Below are 19,996 nucleotides of genomic sequence, written 5' to 3'. Positions count from 1 at the left end.
TTGTAAATAATGGACTTCTGATCTTCAGATTTAGGAAGTTCTCTCTACCATTGATTATGAAGGTATGTGAAGGAAAGGAAGTTGAAGCCTAAATAGGAATAAAACTAAAATCTTTATGCAGCTATTTAGTTGAACTTCTAACTAAGCCAGGTAATAAAATAGTACTTTTGATTCTTTCAATAGAAAATAGGCAGATCAACATAAACACTGGCCTTTGTGATGTTAGCACCAAGAGACATTTCTGAGCACTTCGCAAATATTTTAAATATTTAGCTAAATACTTTACTATTAGAGTTGGATGTTATGATGTTACTATTAACACAGGATTTGTAGTTGATGCATTTAATGTTGATATTTATTGATACTTGGTAATTATTTACAAAAGTTTTCTGACGTTTTTAACTGAAATGGGGAAAGGCTCTTAGAAAAGAAAGAAATCATCTAGAGAGAGAAAAGTATCATATAAGCTATAGGGTAACAAATATTTTATATTGTCATTGTCACAATTTTGAAATTCCTACTCAAAACGTATAATTAACTAAATCTTGTAATTTTCATTAAGCTCTCAGTTATTCACCCAAGATGAATTCTATAAAATCAAAGTTTATTGTCACCTACTGGAAGTTATCAAAATTGTAGGCAGAGAATCTAGTTCTTGTAGCCAAAAAACTACTTATCAGTGTCAACAACATAGAATCCTTTTTCAAGATCAGCTGGCCTAGGTGACAAGGTACATTGACCGTCTATTTTGTTCATATCTTATTTCATACGCTTGGCATCATGCAACACAGAAATTCTTGCATATCATTTACAGGTAAAGAAAACAAAACAAAAAAGAGCCTGGAGTTGAATAGATCAGGGAAGTGAATCTCATCCAAGCAACAATCCAAGACCTAAAGGACATAGCACTTTATGAAAGTCTTACATGGAAACTGGCATATGCCACCACTCTAAACTATAAACATCTGAGGGCAGGAATTTTGACTTGTTGGTCTCTGAATTTTCAGCATCTATATCAATAATTGCCAAATAGGAGCCAGCTGTCTGTGGAATGAATGACAACAAAAAATCTTGGTTGATATATCTTTCATACATTTAATAGACAGTACTTCTTTCCAGGCACATGTCAAATGTTGTGGAGAGATCCCTGCACTCCTAGAGGTGGCAATCTAGGGAAGAGCTACAATTACAATTACAATTGGTCAATTACAACCCTGTGTGATAAGGAGTGTGATAAAGATATGCACAGAGCACAGTGACAACAGAAAGAAAGGGGTCCTTATCCAATCTAGGAAGCAGAACTCTTGAGATGGAGCTAAGACTTGAGGGATAATGAAAATCAAGTCAGTCACAGAGTTTTGAAGCTCTTAAAGAATAGGGGTTGAGTTCTGTGGGTTTTGTTTCACTCATAATGTCTTGCATATTGTTGTTGTTCATATTTATTGAATGAGATTGATCAAAACACTGAGTGAAAAAAAACTGACTGAAAATATGAAAGACCATTTCAGATGAGCTGCCCTCAGAAGCTATCACTAGTTGCCAGTCCTAAGTCTCTTCCATATTACAAGTTGTTCTTTGTTCTTAGGATTATGCTTTGTCCCTGTCCCCTTATACTCCATGCTTAGGCAACAGCTAAACATTTACACTATATGCCTAAGAAGACATACTGGGTCTCACTTATGAGGCTTAACATGTGCTATTCCTTCTTCTACCTCCAGTTTTGACTATTTCTCTAGCTAATTCCAATTTGCCATTTGTATGTCAACTTAGGCCACCCTGTGGAAGTCTTCACAGCTTCCCAAATTGGTTAGATCTCCCTATTCATGCCATACTTGTCTTTACTGGTGAACTCATTGTATTCATGGCACTGTAACTACCTTTTTGTCTATTATCCACCCCTTCCCCTATCTTCATTACATATATGTATGCATGCGTATAAACACACATACTTATATGACTGTGCTGAAATCTCTGTGGATATTTTATCCTAGGATGGCACATACTAGAACATAACAAATATTTAATTCCTTGAAAGTAGAGCCTTCATCTTTTCAGTGGTAGACAGCACTAGGAGGATCCCCAGCAGTGGGATCACAGGACATACTCTCTAGACTATTTCCTAGAGGCAGTGCTAACTGTTTCTAGCAACCCTCACAAACCCAGATGTTTCTAGAATAGCAGTTGTCTGAATCCCAGCATTACTTTTTCTAGAGCAGGAATCCTCTGGGAATCTTTAGATTCTAGAGCAGGACTGGGACATTTGTTTTGTTGGCTTAGAAAAATCCAGGGCTCTATAAACTGGCACTAATCTGCTTTAAAATAAAGAGATTTTCCTGACCATTAGATGACCTGAAGAGGTACAGAGTGACTTTGTAAGATCATGCTTTTCTCCTTTTGAATATTTTGTCTCAGTCACAGAGTATAAAATACCAATTTCGTTGAATAAAACAATTATTTCTCTGTTTCAGGAAGTAACTATAAAAAAAGCCATAGTCTAAATATAGTAAGATAACTCCCACACTGGAGAAATTATTTGAAAATGCAAATAAAATGACTTAAAGCCTCGAGCTTGCAATCTAGTCTAAAAATTCAAGAGGGTAGAAATGGCCATAGGATTCCCTATATATTTTTTTTCTATCTTGATCAACCCAGAACCGCTGTAAAAAATAACTTTCCTCTTGGTATTTCAACACATCTGCTACTGGTTCTAGCCAGGACTGTGTAGCCCAGAGAATCAGATAAATGACAAACATTTCACTACAAACAGTAAAACAAGTTTTGCAATACCTACAAAAAAAGCAGGGCTTAAATTTATGTGGGAGGCTCAAGAGAATTCTTTTCAATTTACCCTAATGTGTTTTGTCTTTGAAATACATATATGACATGTACTTTAATGATAAATATAATAAGATTTTGGAATTGGAAGGATTTCATCCTTACCTCCTCATTTTACTTCCAAGGATCTGACAGTTGGAAAAGTGAAGTAACTTGCCCAAGGTCACTCAGAAAATAACTACAGATCCAAGTCTAGGATCTGGATAGTTTAGTCTACTCATGGCTCTTAATTCCCAATACAAGGTTTTATACATTACATCAAACTCTTCCCCAATAAAGATGGTGGCCAAAAATAAGTTTTGTGCAGAAAGATATTTAATGGCTAAATTTTTCAAGGTTTTTTTTTTTGACAGTTTTTTTTCAAACATTCCATTCATCTCTTCATGTGGAATCTCTTCCAGTACAAGGCTTTAACACAGACATAGATCCACTCTGAAGGTATCACTCATCCCCCAAAATTGCATAGAGATAATAAAATACAGAGAATATTCCTAAATTGTGCATCAATATTATAGTAAGATTATAATTATAAGATGAATATTGTAAATAGTCAAACATTATTATCCATTCTTTACTAATAGAGATTTTCTGTTGGTTCAAAGAGGGGCTACCTTTAAACTTGTCATTATACTACCTGTGATGAAGGATTTAATAATCTAGTTAATACCATGGCAAGATAAAATAATCAACTTTAGGGAACAAAATGTAATGAAGAATAGAAAAAAAATTAACACGCAAAATCACTTGTTTAATAAAACATGTTCAATAAACTGTGCCTGCCTAACAAGGTGAAATTTATTCATATAATTTTCCTTTTCATTTTATACTTTGAGTAGTAAAACTACATTTTCTCTGATTGGTAAAACTTTACTTTTTTAGTTATAATAGTATCATGTAACACTTTTTAAACTATGCTTTACAAATGTCTGAGGTACTAGCAAGTAAAGGGCCAAAAGGATACTGTAGTAGGTCCCCACAAACACTGTAACCAAAATAGATAAGTTTTACGGGTTTTATACATTATGATATTTTGTAAGAATTTTCTTTAAGAGATTACATATTCCATTACAAAAACAAAAACAAAACCTTAAATGGATTAAACTTAGTCCAGCCAATAATGACTCTCTGTACCTTCGGATGTGATAAAATGGGATGGTTTCATTCACAGTTACAGTAAAGAGCTTGACAAATTGACTCTGTACCTTTGGATGTGATAAAATGGGAAGGAAGTACATAATATCATTTATATAGCATTTTTGCCAAAAAGATTTAATTTGAATCTTGTCAGGAAGAAATAATGTAAATCCAGAAAGACACATTTCTGATGAAAATGACTGGGATTATTAAAAAAACATTTATGGTAGGGATGTGTAGACTATTCTATGTAAAAGTTGACTAAAGAGATCACATATGAAATCAGTGAACCTGGACTGGGTTCTGAAGCCAAATTAATAAATAGATAAAAATCCCAATCATTAAAACATTTCTGGGGCAGTGGAGTATGGATTTCAATATAGAAATATATAGTTTTTTTATTGAAACCAGTAATAAATTTCTTGGTTGTGATGAAAATTCAATTAAAAACATGTAAATATTTTTTCATAGTTGCATAACATTTATATTTATCCAATACGAAGTGTGTTTGCATACTCTTTTTGATTGGATCTCTATAACAAAATTGTGAGGATGACAGGAGACAGGACATTATTCCCACTTAAAGATGAGAAATTTGAGGTATTAAAGTAACAGGTAAATTGGTATATATATGTTATATAGCTAGATGTTATATAGCTAGATGATGCTACTGTTGTCTTGGTTAATCTGGGATCTATGTTTCTAGGATTTCCTTCCTTGTATGATTCCAAGTTAGAGTTCTCCAAAAAAGAACTTTGTGTGAGATTTGGAAGGTGGGAGTGAAGCAGTGGCCTGAATCCGCTCATCAGTCAATATGGCAGAGATGCCTGGCAGTTCCCAGCTTGTCCATTTCCACTCTGCATTCAGCCTGTCTTCCTGTGCTGTCAATGGTCCCAGACCTGCCACCGGTTGCTTGATTGGTAGCAAAGCTAAACTGAAACAACATCTCTCCTTTGTGGTCCTCCTCTGGTGGCTGGACATGCTTGTTTTCTTGGATTTCCACACAAGTCCAGCTGGTCCACTGCTATGCTGGGACCTTCACCTTCCAGACCTTCACTACCCCAGCTCATCTCATAGTTGTTCAAGGTGTAATCCGTATAACAAATCTCTTATTTCCATAATGCTGATTATGGCTCTCTTTTTCTGAACATGGATACAACCAACTTGGTTTTATGGATACTGAAGCCAGACTTCACTATTTAATACCTTCCACATCTTATGATTCTTATTCCAAAGCACTTTCCAATAGATCACAGCATCTCCCTATATCCATAATTAATCTGTTTTTTAAAAGCATTTGTTGTGGTGGTGGTGGTTGTGCATTTGCTTTTTTAACTCTGAGTGTTGGGACCAGCAAAGTTTTCATGAGATCTAAAAGGTCACTGTAAGCCCTAAACTGATGTTTCCAGCAATTTGATATTTCCTCTTACTGTGGTATTTATTAGAGACACCAAATTTATCAAAGAAACAAATGGACATAAAATAAAAAAGAAATAATATACTTAAAAGGAATTATATTCTATAAAATTATTTTTGAGCTGGAAGTAACTTTATAAAAACTTTACAGGACAGAAAATTGAGAGTAAGAGATAAGATAATGCCCATGGACATTCAAATTATTAAAGACCAAAACAGAATCAGAAGAAACAAGTTTTATCTGTTAGAACGTGCTTTGAGTGTCCTTAGTTCTAGAAATTGACTTCTGAATTTCCCTTTATTGAGGGATGGCCATATGGTGGACACTTATGAGATCGAACCTCAAGTAACTTCTACTCATATTACTACCTGTGACCTTGTAAAATACCTATTTTCTCAAGTGAAAACCACGTGTCTGATGCATATTATCTGCTCACCAAATATTAGCTATTAACTATCACTTAACATTTTGGCTAACTTAGGTACATATCTTGAATTTTGATGAAAATGGTTCCTATTACCAAGAAGCTTAGGGGCGCCTGGGTGGCTCAGTCAGTGAGGCATCTGACTTCGGCTCAGGTCATGATCTCACAGTTCGTGGGTTTGGCTGACAGCTAGCTCAGAGCCTGGAGCCAGTTTCGATTCTGTATCTCCCTCTCTCTCTGACCCTCCCCTGCTCACGCTGTCCCTCTCTCTGTCTCAAAAATAAATAAAACATTAAAAAAATTTTTTTAAAGAAACTTAGGAATAGTAGAAAAGGGAAACAAACACAATTATTTAATAAATACTTGTTAATGACTTATAATAGAATGTGGATACTGGATAGTTCTTCATAGACCCATTATGGATCGATAGGAGCACAAAACATCCAAACTGGCCTGAGAGTGAGGGTGATGCATTTCTCTGGGAAATCAGTGTAGGGATATTTATAGAGAAAGGCTCCCAGGATCAATGCTTATGGCAGAGTGAAGAAAGCAACACTGAACAGAGAGAGGATGGTTTCATTCACAATTACAGTAAAGAGCTTGGCTAATCCCAAGTGGAATTCTGGACCGGGGATGGCCCTTCAGAATTGTCCCAAGCAGGGGCAAGGGGTTCTTTATCTATTCCTATAATGACTAGTCATTGGATGCAATCTGTCTGCAGGACAGTGTGATTTTGGGTGATGTGACTTTCTTCAGCCACAAGCAGTGCTCAGGCAGGGGACCGTGGCTATAGGCTGTAAACCAGCAACATTCCCAGAAGGTGAAAGAAGGAGCGCTATAGTTTTGAAGGGAGGCTAGAGATGGGTTCATCACAACACATACCATAATAGGTATCGGTGAAAACTTCCTGAAATAAGGGAGAATCTTAAGGATTTATAAGATGTATCTAAAGTCAAGTTCATATGTGTGGGTACCAGTCTAACATAACCAAAGACAAAGAAGGTTTAGGGAAATTGAAAGTAGTTTCTGGAACATAATCGTCATGAGGAGTATCTGGTCAGGTGAGGTTGTTGGGAGGGTGTATTAGTGTTAGCTGACAGTTGTCGGGAAAGTGTATTAGTGACTTTAATCTGTAGATATTTGAACATTGTTGAAATATATGAAGGAGGGAAGAAACCAAAGTCAGATTATCATTCAGAAAAACCATCCCAACAAGAGTGTGGATGATGTATTTGAGAGCATCAAGATTGGAGGCAGGAAATCTGTACAATAGTTTGGGTGTTAGATGATGAGGACCTGAATAATACTACCTCTCTAGAAAAAGTATTTAATAATTTCACATTAGTTGTGTGTTATTTTACATGATGTTTTTATCATGACACTCTCACATTTTTTCCTTATATATATTCTCTTGGGTTCCATAGATTTTATTTTCTATCTGAGAAAATCATTTGGAGTTTCCTTAGAGAATAAAAGGAAAGTATGTGTATTCTATGTACATTTGTAAGCTTATCTATCTGTTCAACAACACTTACTTTTATCAGTTTGTATCCAGAGCATGAGAAAAATTTTTTTAAATTAGATTTATACATTATGACCACAACTATTATAAGAATTTCCAAAATAAAATTTGTTAAGATAGAATACTTTAAAAAAATGACTCTCAAAAAAAATCATCTGAATTTAATTTGGAGGAAGAAAAAATATAGAAACTTTAAAAATGGAAACCAAAATCCCAATATGAATTCCATAGTTCTGTTTTTAGTTGATATTTACTTGAGTTTGAGCAGGTCAGTTGACCAAAGTCTCATTTTCTTCATATTAAAACTGTGTCTAGTAATACCTACTTCAAAAATTGATTGTGAAGATTGAATACTTAAAGTGTTAAAAACCATTTCATAAATTATAAAACACTATACAATGCTAGTGTTAATCCTTTTAATGAATTAATCACAATGAGAAATTCCTTCTTAACTCAGAAGGAAGAGAAATAAATGGAGAAGCAGAGGCAAAGCTGGACATCTGGGGCTCTAACTTCAGGCCGCACCTGGTGTTACTGGGCTTGAGCGAGTGATGATACAGGTGGGGAGGGGCGTCACAAGGGTATACTCCCTTTTTAAGCTTCTGATTTTCTTTGAAAGAGTAAATAAGACCATTTTATAGTGTGCTTATTTTAAGTAAGCTTTCACCAGAATAGGCATTATGTTTTAATGAATTCTAATTTCCCATTTGATGTCAATATGAATCTTACATTGAATTGCATGAGAAAGTGGTTACAGACTTATTTTCTGCTGGGTTCTGGCTAGAGAGAGGGCCAGAGCCACCAATTATTATAGCAGCATGCCTACCAAGGTTCACAATTCTCTCAAGAAAGAAAGCAGTGGACCCCAGAATGCATGCCTTACTCTATCTGGGAAGACTTGCTTTTCAATCATAGATTTGTGTCATATGGGTGAAGATCAGAATCATACATCGAAGGAATGGAAAATGATTAATGAGGGCAGTGGGGCATTCTAGGAGAAAGTACCCCTTCCTCACACAGATGCCAGAATGACATTCGTACCATGGAATGTCTGGAAGCCTGCTTTGGATTCTGACAGTCTTCCTAACCCTGCACTCTTTGTCTTAACACCACCCCAGCCTCACAAGCACAGGTGTATGTGTACACACACACACACACACACACACACACACACACACACACCTACCTACGAAGAACTGAGAAACATTTTGGAAAGGAACCAAAGCAAATTCTTCAGGAGCCTAGAAAAAGACTAGACTAATTATTTGCTAGTCCTATTGTCAAGCTGTCTGACATTAGCCAAGTTCCATCTAGTTTCAAGTTTCAGGTCAAAACATTTACATAAGAGTACCCCTGATGTTTTACAGTGGTTTCTCTTGTTATAAAACTCCCCAAATATTGACCTCCTTGGAAACATTTCTTCTTACACTCCATTGCATTTTATAAATGTGTCTCCTTTGGTTTCCTGAGTTGCCATTATGTACACCCTCACTACCCTCACATGAGACGATGAAAACTCTTTAGATCTATTTCTCATCCCTCTGTTGTGGTGACATCATCGCTGTTTGTTGAAAAAAAATGATCCTTATATCTCTAAGGATCCAATCCCATACATAATCCATTAAAATAAAATGAGATATATTCATGAAAGTGTTGTAGATTCAAGCCCTTAAAGAATAGTATGTTTCGAAAAGATATGAGCAGCAGAAACAGTTGAACTACAAGAGGGCCACACAGGTTGGAAAAACAGCAGATGGCTTTGGTCCTGTCATTGCGTTGTGCCTGAAGCTATGTGCCAACACTTGAAGGTACACAACCACGTTTCCAAGACTGATGTAGCCTGGCTACAATATGGAGAGTTAAAAATCATTGCAACATTAATTTACTGATTACAAAACTCTGTCACATGCAATTATTAAGGAACTTATGTGCCAAGTAGTGCATTAATGGGTAGTGACATAAAAGTAATGGAAATATGTTCCCAGTTCAAGGAATGCCAGCCAATTATTTAGTGACCTAGTTAGTTAACAAAGCTGGACTGGGAGACTAGAAATCTCATCACCGACTACAAAATTACCAGTGCCTGGTTGGGTTCCTAGAACATAGAAGTAACACAATAAGGGTTTGGGGAATGAATTTATCATTCTGCATTACTTGCTTAGCCATCTTTTAATGTTAGTTTTTGTACATTGTACAAGCTGCTCACTGAAAAAATCAGAGATGTTAACAAGAAAGTGTAGAATCTGTCAACTTGTACAACTACAATGATGTATATATATTGATGCCATTATTTGAATTTATTTTATTTGTGTACATTATTTACCAAAAATTTCTAAATTATGCCTCATCTTACCTTTTACATAAGTCATATAAATACATAAACTTTTACCTACTCCTTGTCACGTTCAAAATAATGTGAAAAAATATCAATTTAAGAAAGGCGAATACAATGTAGTAGAAAATCATAGAAAGGAGTACTTATTCCAAGCCACTGAGTTTGACTCACTTCTCTGCCATCAATTTTTAAAAATTTTTTTATATTTTATTTATTTCTGAGAGAGAGAGAGAGAGAGAAAGCAAGCGAGCATGAACAGGGGAGGGTCAAAGAGAGACAGGGAGATACAGAATCTGAAACAGGGTCCAGGCTCTGAGCTAGCTATCAGCACAGAGCCCAACGCGGGGCTCAAACCCACGAACTGTGAGATCATGACCTGAGCCGAACTCAGACGATTAACCGACTGAGCCACCCAGGCGCCCCTGCCATCAGTTTTATAGGTATGAATTCACTGCACCCATTTCATCACAATAACAGCAGTAAAAACTACAACAATACTATTGTGCTTGACTTAATTCCTCATCCTCTAGTATCTGAGCCAACATCAAAACAACCTGTGAAAAATTCAAATTTAAACCTTTAAAGAAGTCTTTACTGAGATTTTTGTATCCCTATCATAGGCCTAGATGACCTAATTCTCATTCTGATGGATGACATTAATCATTCTCTCTTTCACACCTTTCCCCTGAAACTAGTAAGTGGTGCGGCCCAAGGCAGGTGGGCCCTATGTGGGAGGAGGGCTTACCTGTAGTTTTGCTTTTCGTTTCCTATGTGGAACCGGTCATACTGTGAATAGGCTCGGTTTCCTTCCCAGTCCATCAGCTCGATTCTTAGTGTGTACTGTCTCTGACTGGTTATGGCAAAAATAAACTCATTCCCCAGCCAGTATTCACCAGAGGGATTTCCAAAACCCTACAAAAGAAGACAGAGATGCAGCTGTTACTTCAGTGAAAACCTCTTATCATATTCAGTATTAACTATGTTCTAAATTATAATAAAACTTTATTTAAAGGTAAAGATATGTTTCCACACTGTTTTTCCAATTACTGACTCAATACATTTCTGCTACATTTCTTTCCATTAAGCTTTATGTCCACTTCTTATTACAGTAAAGGCTGATATTCAAGTCTGTATGGGTTAAATGATTTCAGTTTAAATGCATCTGGTTAATAGGTTTCACTAGCAAACACTTCTCAATCACAGCCTGCTTTTCAAAATGTTTCTAAAATAATAGTTAATGGAAACTTTCGAGCACAGTTTAAGTGTTTTCAATGAATATTATCAGAGTATTCTTGGGCAAGTTATTTAACAATATTATTATTGTTTTTTGTCGTTGTTGCTGTTATCATTTTTCAGGAGTTGAATTATACCCAGATAACAACTTAAAAATATTACTAGACTTTTGACTTTTCTAGCTTTAACATTTTCTTTTTAAATGTTAATACACAAACCTGTAAACCCAGGAGTGGAATCATTTAAATGCTTTCCCATTATGGATTTGGGTTTTGAGGCAGAAGGTTTACATGTAAGAGCCAGTGAGTGAGCCTAGCTGGCTGCTTTGCACCTGAATCTTAACATGCCTCTTATTCTCGTTAGGCCAATTCCAGTCATGGCTGTTAAGTGTTCAAAAATAGTTTCTTTGTGGGTTAAAAAAAAAAGTGGCCCCCCAAGGAAAGCCAACTCTCAATGTTAGTCATGTGAGTGATAGGAAAATAAAGAACCCTTGGAAACGGCTGGCATTCTAGATTAGGGTATCCAGTTTTTGAACCCTCAAAAAGTATTCTTTGGCAATGCTTTAAGTTTAATGTAATTCTTGAACTACATGTTTGTCTTACTGATCAAACCATGAACTCCTTGAGGACAGAAGCTGTTCTGTATTTGTAAAGCCTCAAAAACTGCAGAGTGTTGGCATACACCGGGTACTCCACGTGCTTTATTGAAGTTCGAAGGAAGGGAGGGAGGGAGGAAAACACTAGCACTTTTATAATGACATTCAGAGAAGTAATTAAACATAATTCTTGAAGTGGAAGCTCTGAGCACCGCTGTGGAGAGCACTGGGACTACAAAGGCAGAGGCTGAGTCCCACACAGAGGCCTTGCGTGCACCCAGGAAGAAGGCTCTATGCTGCAGGCCAAGCTGAAAGGAGAGGCCTTGGCCACTGAGATGAAGGTGGAGCTCTGGTGGTACAGAAAGTGCGGGGGCTAGAATTGGTCTATGTCCAGGCGCAGCTGGAGCTGGAGGTGAGCAAGGCCCAGCAGACAGCTGAATCGACGTGAAGTTCAAGCAGATGACAGAGGCCCTGGGCCCAGCACCATCAAGGGACCGTGCTGTGGCTGGGCCAGAGATGCAGGTACAACTGCTCCAGAGCCTGGGCCTGAAAACAAGACTCATCACTTGGAGCTCCACTCCCATTCAACCTCTTCAACACGGCCTTAGGTGTACTGGGGCTAGGGTCTGAGTCCAGCACCCAGGCCAAGGAGCCCGTATGCCCAGCCCCGGAGAGAGACTCCTGCCCCTGAAGCTCTTGGCTTCAACCATGTTGTGCCTTAGCTCCATACTGCACTGACAAAACCCTTCTGAGCATTTAAAAACAAAACAAAACAACAAACAAAAACCACATAATTCTTGTAGCAGGTAATTTGGCTGAGTCTTCGAAGTATTTTTTAAAGTGCCCACTGAGGGGTGCCTGGGTGGCTCAGTCGGTTGAGTGTTCGACTTTAGCTCAGGTCATGATCTCGCGGTTCGTGGGTTTGAGGCCTGCATCGGGCTCTGTGCTGACAGCTCAGAGCCTGGAGCTGCTTCAGATTCTGTGTCTCCCTCTCTCTCTGCCCCTCCCTTGCTCATGCTCTGTTTCTCTCTGTCTGAAAAATAAATAAATTATAAAAAAAATAAATAAAGTCCCCACTGAATCACAATCATTGAAGCTCTGGCTGAAAAAAAAAAATCCTGGCTCCACATTGAATCAAAATATTGGAGAACCAGCCCCACAAATCTACATCCAAACAACCTCCCCATTTGTCTAGTGCACATTGATACTTGGAAGACACAGCTCCAGCCACAGAGAATACTCTGATGTTTCAGGAAAAAACTGATTCTGTTAACTGAAGCTATCATTTATAAAGGCTTTACTTTATTCATATTAAGAAGTGTGAGGGTAGTACTAAGATAATCACAGCAATTCCCATTTTCTCAACACAGATGATAGAATTTGAAAACATTGTTTCTTTTCAAATTTAATGTATATCAACGTTATAGAATTATAATTAACTGTGTTCGCCTTTAACAAACTTAACACACTCCTTCTTTGAAATATATTGATTCCCAGGGATACCTGGGTGGCTCAGTTTAAGTGTGAAACTCCTGATTTTGGTTCAGGTCACTATCTCATGGTTCATGGTTCATGAGTTCAAGACCTGGATTGGGCTCCATGCCTGACAGTGCAGAGACAGTTTGGGATTTTTCCCTCTTCCTCTCTCTGCCCCTCCCATGCTTGTGTGTGTTCTCTCTCTCTCAAAATAAATAAACTTTAAGATATATGAGTTTACTAAATGCATTAAATACATTTGTGTACTACTGTCTCTGCCAACTGAGTTACTTACTAAACGTCAGTTGTGTTTGGTCCCCAAACCATTTGTGTCAGTTCTGTTATTGTAATGATAATATTCATGTTATGTAAATAAGTTAAATATTAATGGGGAAGAGTCACTTGTTTTGTTCTGTTTTGTTTTTGATAAAACCTAATTTAAATATTAGGTTTGCCCAATAAGAGCAAATCACTAAAAAAATGCTTTAGAATTACATTTGTTGCAGTTACTCTAAAAGACTAGAAAAATAATAAAACATTACAGGATTTTAACCTGCCTTGCTTTGCAGGTGTCTTATTTGCTCTAGTTAAAACAAAACACAAAACAAAAACAAAAACAATAAAACAGAAAGTAGAACTTTGATGCATTTACTTATGCATTTTTTATTTTTCATTAAAATTTTTTTAATGTTTTATTTATTTTTGAGAGAGAGAGAGAGAGAGAGAGAGAGAGAGAGACAGCATGAGTAGGGGAGGGTCAGAGAGAGAGGGAGACACAGAATCCAAAGACAGGCTCCAGGCTCTGAGCTGGCTGTCAGCACAGAGCCCGACGTGGGGCTTGAACCCACGAACCCTGAGATCATGACCTGAGCTGAAGCCAGACACTCAACTGACTGAGTCATCCAGGTGCCTAATTATGGGAAAGTTCTAAGAAGGAACCACTGACCCAAAATTCCAGACTTTGGTCCTACATTTTCAAGAACGTCTATAATTTTATACTTAAAGTTAAAACAAAATTCATTAGCATATGTAAGCCCACTATTAAGATTATTCCCCAATTTAACTTAGTTTTTAATGAACTCAACACTCTTCATTCGAATTGCACTGGATATAATGGTCCCCTGAATCATATATTCTTCCCTGGAGACCTGTAGCTCAGAGCAAAAATCTATGACCCCTAGAAGTGAGTATTCCCGTGCTCCCTTGAGTCTCTGTTCCTGAGATGCACAGGTCATGCTTTGGTAAAGTTCTACAGAAGCAGAGAATATCAGAGCAATTTAGGTTCTACTAAGAATTTTACACACTTTTGTGGAAGCAAGGCTACCTACCAGAAAGAAGAGTGAAGCTTACCTTCTCCGATGAATAAGGAAAACAGAAAGCTACAGGGCACTGAAAGTCAAAGAATTAGCACATTCTCAGTTGCGGCAGCCACTGGGAGGAGAAAAAAGACTGCTGGGATTTTCCCTTGCGTTTTCTTCTCCGTTTAGATGCGTCAACTCTCTAGCCACTTGAGGATTCCCTCTGGTGCACAGTTAGAAGGGATTCAGCAATTATACTAAATGTGAATAAGGAAGCTGGGAATGATGAAGTGTTAAGTTTTAGGTCACATATTTCCATGCTGCTGAAAGCACTGCAGGGATAAAGCTGCCCAGCTTCCCCAGGGAAAAGGGCAATGATCTCCAGTGAGCCTCAGAAACATATTCGTGTCATTCCTCTGAGAGCCTCCATCCCCAGAGTGGCACGCAGGCTTGTACCTCCCTCTAAGTGGAGATTAACATCCCTTCTGAAACAGTTTACTTTTTCTGAGTGAAAATAGAAGAAGCAACCGAAAAGAAAACAACAAAATCTGATTTTAGAAATAAAAATTCTATTTCATGCACCTTGCCAGATAAAGTATCGAAACACCCTCTATGGTGGGAACAAGATGTTTGGCTACAATGAATCAAAATGGCTGTTAGACAGATAGGGTAGGGAGGGAACTTTTCTAGAAGCGAAGTGTAGCCATGCAGAAAACATTGTTCATCATGAAGATGAAAAATAAGTCAAAGAAGGGAAAATGGGTTCCCACATTAGTAAACTGTCTATTGGATAGTTTATCAGGCTGACTCCATTACAGATCTGATGCCTAGCTGACAGCTAGCTCAGAGCCTGGAGCCTGTTTCAGAGTCTGTGTCTCCCTCTCTCTCTCTGCCCCTCTCCCACTTGCATTGTATCTCTCTCTCAAAAAAATGAATAAATGCTAAAAAAAATTTTAAAATGTCATTTCCCAAATAATGTTGTGACAGAGAAATAATGTAAGTAAAGCATTTAGCTCAAAGTTGATACATTAGAACAAAAATCTAGTTGTTGTTATAGTTAAAGGATACATCACAATACATAGTAATGTTCTGTTTACCTGCCTCTCCCACTAGGCTGTGAGCTATTTGAGGAGAAGGTTTCTTTCTACTCTGTATGAGAAAAGGGAACAAAAACAGTCCAGAACCAGGTCTTAGCCTGAAAATGAATAAGGGGGTGCTGAATTATTTAAAAGGTTTTTAGATACTATGAACTGATGTATTCTTATGACAAGTTGAATGTTGCTTTCCACAAATAAGTATTGTAATTTTAATCCAGGAATTATTAAATAAGAAATTAGGGGTGCCTGAATGGCTCAGTCAGTTAAGTATCTGACTCTTGATTTCCGCTTAGGTCATGATCTCATGGTTCATGGGATTGAGCCCTGCTTCAGGCTCCACACTGACAGCACAGAGCCTGTTTTGGGTTCTCTTTCTCTCTGTGCTCTATAAATAAATAAACATTTTTTAAAATAAAAAGATAAATAAGAAATTAAAACCAACTGGTTGACACTGGTGCTAACCCATGACATAAACCAAGGTGTAGACTACGTTCTTATTCTTCTGCTTACTAACGGAGAGAGAAGCTGCATCCTCCAACTGTCCCTTGATCCTAGTTCTTTTCATCTCTTTCTCTCTATATCTCAAAAGTTTTAAGATCTACAAAAGAGGTAATTTTTAGATTTTAAACTCATGCCAATAAATTCATAGCTCTGATAGTTACTCTCAACCAGAAGTGCGTATCAGAACCAGCTGTGGAGCTTTTTAAAAATATAAATGACTTGGTTCCCACATGGGAGGTTCTGACTCAGTATGTCTGGGGTGTGCTTAGAGATATGTACATTTTAAAAAACTCCATGGGTGAGTCTGCTTTGTACCACAGGTGGGGAATCATGTAATTATGATGTGGAACAACTATTCTAAATGCAAATGAGGAAGAATACATTACAGATGAAATTATGTGAATGGCACACAGGAAAGAGAGAAGCATCAAACCTCATTTTCACATGGGGCTCTATCCCCGGAGACACAGTTTGATAATGTATTATTGGACCGTCCTTGAAAAAAAAAGTATATGGATGTCTAAAACACAGAGATGGCCACATCCAAAAAACCAGGCTCATACCTTATTGTACACATAACAGATTACCATAGGTCTCTATTTTACTCCAAAGAGCCTGTAACATCTATATAAATAAAAATAAAAGCTCATATAAATTTTAGTGCTAATGCCAAAAATGCAACAGGTCTTCATCAAAAGAATAAAAAGTAGTAATAAAAACCCAATGATGCTAGATCATATTGTTTCATGAAATCTGTTATGTTTAGTTACTTCAGTCACAATCTTGATGCCATATTTCAGATGGATTGTTAATCAATTTTCTTCCTCCTTTAGCTCTTTAATGAAAGGCAAAAATAGACACTAGAATTTAACCTAATCTAATATTGACTTAAAGTTGGCCTTAAAAACTGCATATTGTTTTTTTAAAAATGCACACAGAGGAAAGATCAATACTCATTAATTTCGGCCAAGACCTGCAGAAATATTCAGTTTTGGTTGTATGTTCCCGAGTTAATAAAATAATTGTCTCTGATACTTTGTTGCTTTTTTTGGTCTGATAATGCTTCCAGGAAGTGTTGACTTTCTATAGCTGAAAGACAATTGAAACCAGACACAGTCGATGTATTTTATGGGTTTCATCTTTTTTCATACAAATGATTAAAGAAAATAAATATGAAGGCAGGGTTACTGATCTGTGGCTTTTCAGAGGTGCTTTAATACACAATTCAATCATGTATTTCTTCCTCTAACTGTTGAGACATTCAGCCCTACAAAGATCAAAAGAATGATTTATTTAGACATTTTAAGTTTCTTATATATATTTTTCTCTTTTTAATGTGGAGATGTTAAAAAGCAGTTGAAAATATGCTCTTAATTTCTTTTCAGAAACAAAGAACTCTCAGAAGGTATGGTGCTAAAGTAACTCCCAGAAGGTATGGGGCTCAGACCAAATATTTGTGTCAATAGGAAGTTCTGTTTACAGGGTAATTGTTTTCAATCCAAAGCCAGGTTGTCTCCAGGGCATTAGTCACTACCTTCTATAAAGTTAGGCCACGAGGGTATTATTTGGAACTCCTAGTCTGACTGGGCTTTATATACATAAAAGTACTGCTGATAAGTGTTATTGCTGGTGGCCACTAAATAGTATCCTCCTTACTTGAAAGAGTTAATATAGTTTCCTAAGTGCCTCATTAAAAAGGCCCACTGCAGACTTCCCTCTCTGCAAACATCTTTACAAATCCATAAACCTGATTTTGCTGAATCCCCTCATAAGGAAGGTTAAGTGAAAACAAAGCTCAGATAAAAGAATTTTATAGGCTTAAAGCCAATGTTAAGAATCAAATAAGTTGCAAATCTTCCCTGTTGAGAGAGGTTTAAAAATAATAAATTACAATATGTATTTGTAATTCATGTGTTGATAATTTTAACATATTGTTCTGCAAGAGGCAGCCCACAGATATCAACCAGAATGAAGGGAAAAAGAGAGGCGACGCAGAAAGGTAGGCAGGATGAAATTTTATTTCTGTACTCAGCACTCAAGAAAGAGGTGAAGTATCTTAGTGTATAATAGTAGATTAGTGAAGATTAAGAAGGAGGTGGTGCATGCCAAGAAGTTTGTGTTTTCCCAAAGGATGCAACACCCTACCAGCCAGCTCTGATGCAGGGAACAGAAGTGGGTGTGGCTGAGAAGAATTGGCAGAACGAACTTATATCCATTCTTGTTGGAATGAAGTCTATTTTGGTTTTAGGTAAAAAGCTCTGGAGGAAAACAATAGGAACACTTTCTACCATGTGTTTTGGTGAAAGTTAACCAAGTTGTGACATGTGATGAATTCTCTTAATTAAAGCAAAAAAGCAATCAGACCCATTTTTGCTAAAATTTTTCAGATTTCTGTAGCTTCTTTCAATTTTCTGACCATGTAGAATTGACACTCAGCTGATAAACTGTTCTAGTTTGAATGAAATAGCACAGTGTTTCTGTTCAAAATAAAAGGGGAGAGGGGTAAACTTCCCAAAAGCCATACTTAAAGAATAATTGTCTCAGTCAAATATTGAAAAAAGTTGCTTAAAATACATATATCTGGTAAATACTTGTAAGACATGAATCAATGTCATACTTCATATCAGTCTGTCTTAACATGTCTAGTTTGCCAAAGTAGCAGATGCTTACAAAAATAATAATTAAGCATTATGGAAAGTCACCATGATGATCACTTTATATTAACTTTTCTATTATCATTGATATTAATAATAATGTCTTTCAGATTTGCTTGAACCTGTATCTACAGTCTGAATTCTCAGATGACTTCTTCACATTCCATGTTGGTGGTGAAAGTAATCCGGAGATAAGATAGTTTGCAAAATAATATTTTTGGCAAAATTAAGTAAAAATTTTGCATTCTTTGGTGTCTTAATCTTATTAATAACTACTGTTTATTGAAAATGTAGTATGCCAAGTGCTTTATTTATATCTAATCCTCACAACAGCCCTGCAAGGTAGCTGAGGTATTATCATTAATGTCCCTTTTTAACTGGTGAGGAAGTTAAGGTATGGGTTAAATGATTTGCCAAAAACACTCCATTTGCAAAGGGCAGGGTGAAGATTCAAACTGTTGATATAGACATAATGCAAGGTCCCTTTTATAGAATGTAGATGAAATATTTCACTTATGTTCTTAAAATCACATAAGCAGAAAGACAGCTTAGAGTGGAACTAATATTCTCTGTTACAATCTGGTGATTTACTTTCTACTGGAGTGTTTCCACTGAAGAAGGGTTCTTGCCACTTAATAGGCAGTCTATTCATGCTGGAAAGAATTATTAGAGAGTTTTGTTCATACTCAGTCAAATTTTGCCTCTCTGGAATGTTCTTCCATTCATTACAGAACTTCCTTCTTTAAAGCAGTGTTAAAATTCAGATTCTAATTCAGGGATGGAGCTTGAGATGCTGCATTTCTCATAAGCGCCCAGACAATGCTAGTGCTGTTGGTTTCTGAACCACATTGTGAGGAGTGGCTCTAGTACCACCTACCTCCATCCAGTCAATCTAATAGCTATCAGACAATTGATACCTAAATCCTTTGTTTTCCCACCAGGTTACAGCCCCATCCATTCAGTGCTTGCACCTTATAAGATAAGTTTACTTGTTTAAAGTCCACCTTGAAGCATATTCATGATGTAACCAGACTGCAGTAGACACCAATGAGTCTGTATTTTCTGAGACTATAAGCTTTAAGTAGACTGAGCACACTGGTCTTTGTAGTAGCCAACAACACAGAATGAGCTTATGGTTAGGTAAATCGATCCATCTTTCAAATACCAGGTTCTTAAACTAATTTGTCACTTTCATCCTATATTCTTACTTTAATTTTGTGTATTTTTGGACTAGGTAAAAGACTACAGTTATCTCTGTAGAATTCTATCTTGTTGGCTGTAGCCTTCCTTTATACCTTGAATTCGTCTTATTAAAGACATTAGGGTTCCAATTTTGTATAACTCTAAACTTTATTAACCTACATTCAGAATATTAAAGTATGTATTTGATAAAAAAAATACAGACACAGAGACACAGAGACACCACAAGAGATGCCCTTCATTTATTAAATTCCTTTTAACTATCATTTCACCAA

General features: G+C 36.8%; 1 protein-coding gene across 2 annotated transcripts in view; it reads right to left on the bottom strand.

Moving 5' to 3' along the window:
• Positions 1-19,996, bottom strand: part of ANGPT1 (angiopoietin 1) — an 89,696-nt gene that overhangs the window by 24,231 nt on the left and 45,469 nt on the right. For both annotated transcript variants that reach the window (XM_039220137.1, XM_039220138.1), the window contains exon 5: positions 10,413-10,579. In XM_039220137.1, coding sequence (XP_039076068.1) covers positions 10,413-10,579 — 167 coding nt within the window. The remainder of the gene's footprint in view (positions 1-10,412; positions 10,580-19,996) is intronic.

Source organism: Hyaena hyaena, unplaced genomic scaffold, assembly GCF_003009895.1.
Source record: "Hyaena hyaena isolate Hyena2069 unplaced genomic scaffold, ASM300989v1 scaffold_868, whole genome shotgun sequence".
Taxonomy (NCBI): Eukaryota; Metazoa; Chordata; class Mammalia; order Carnivora; family Hyaenidae; genus Hyaena; species Hyaena hyaena.
This window is presented reverse-complemented; position numbering and strand designations above follow the sequence as displayed.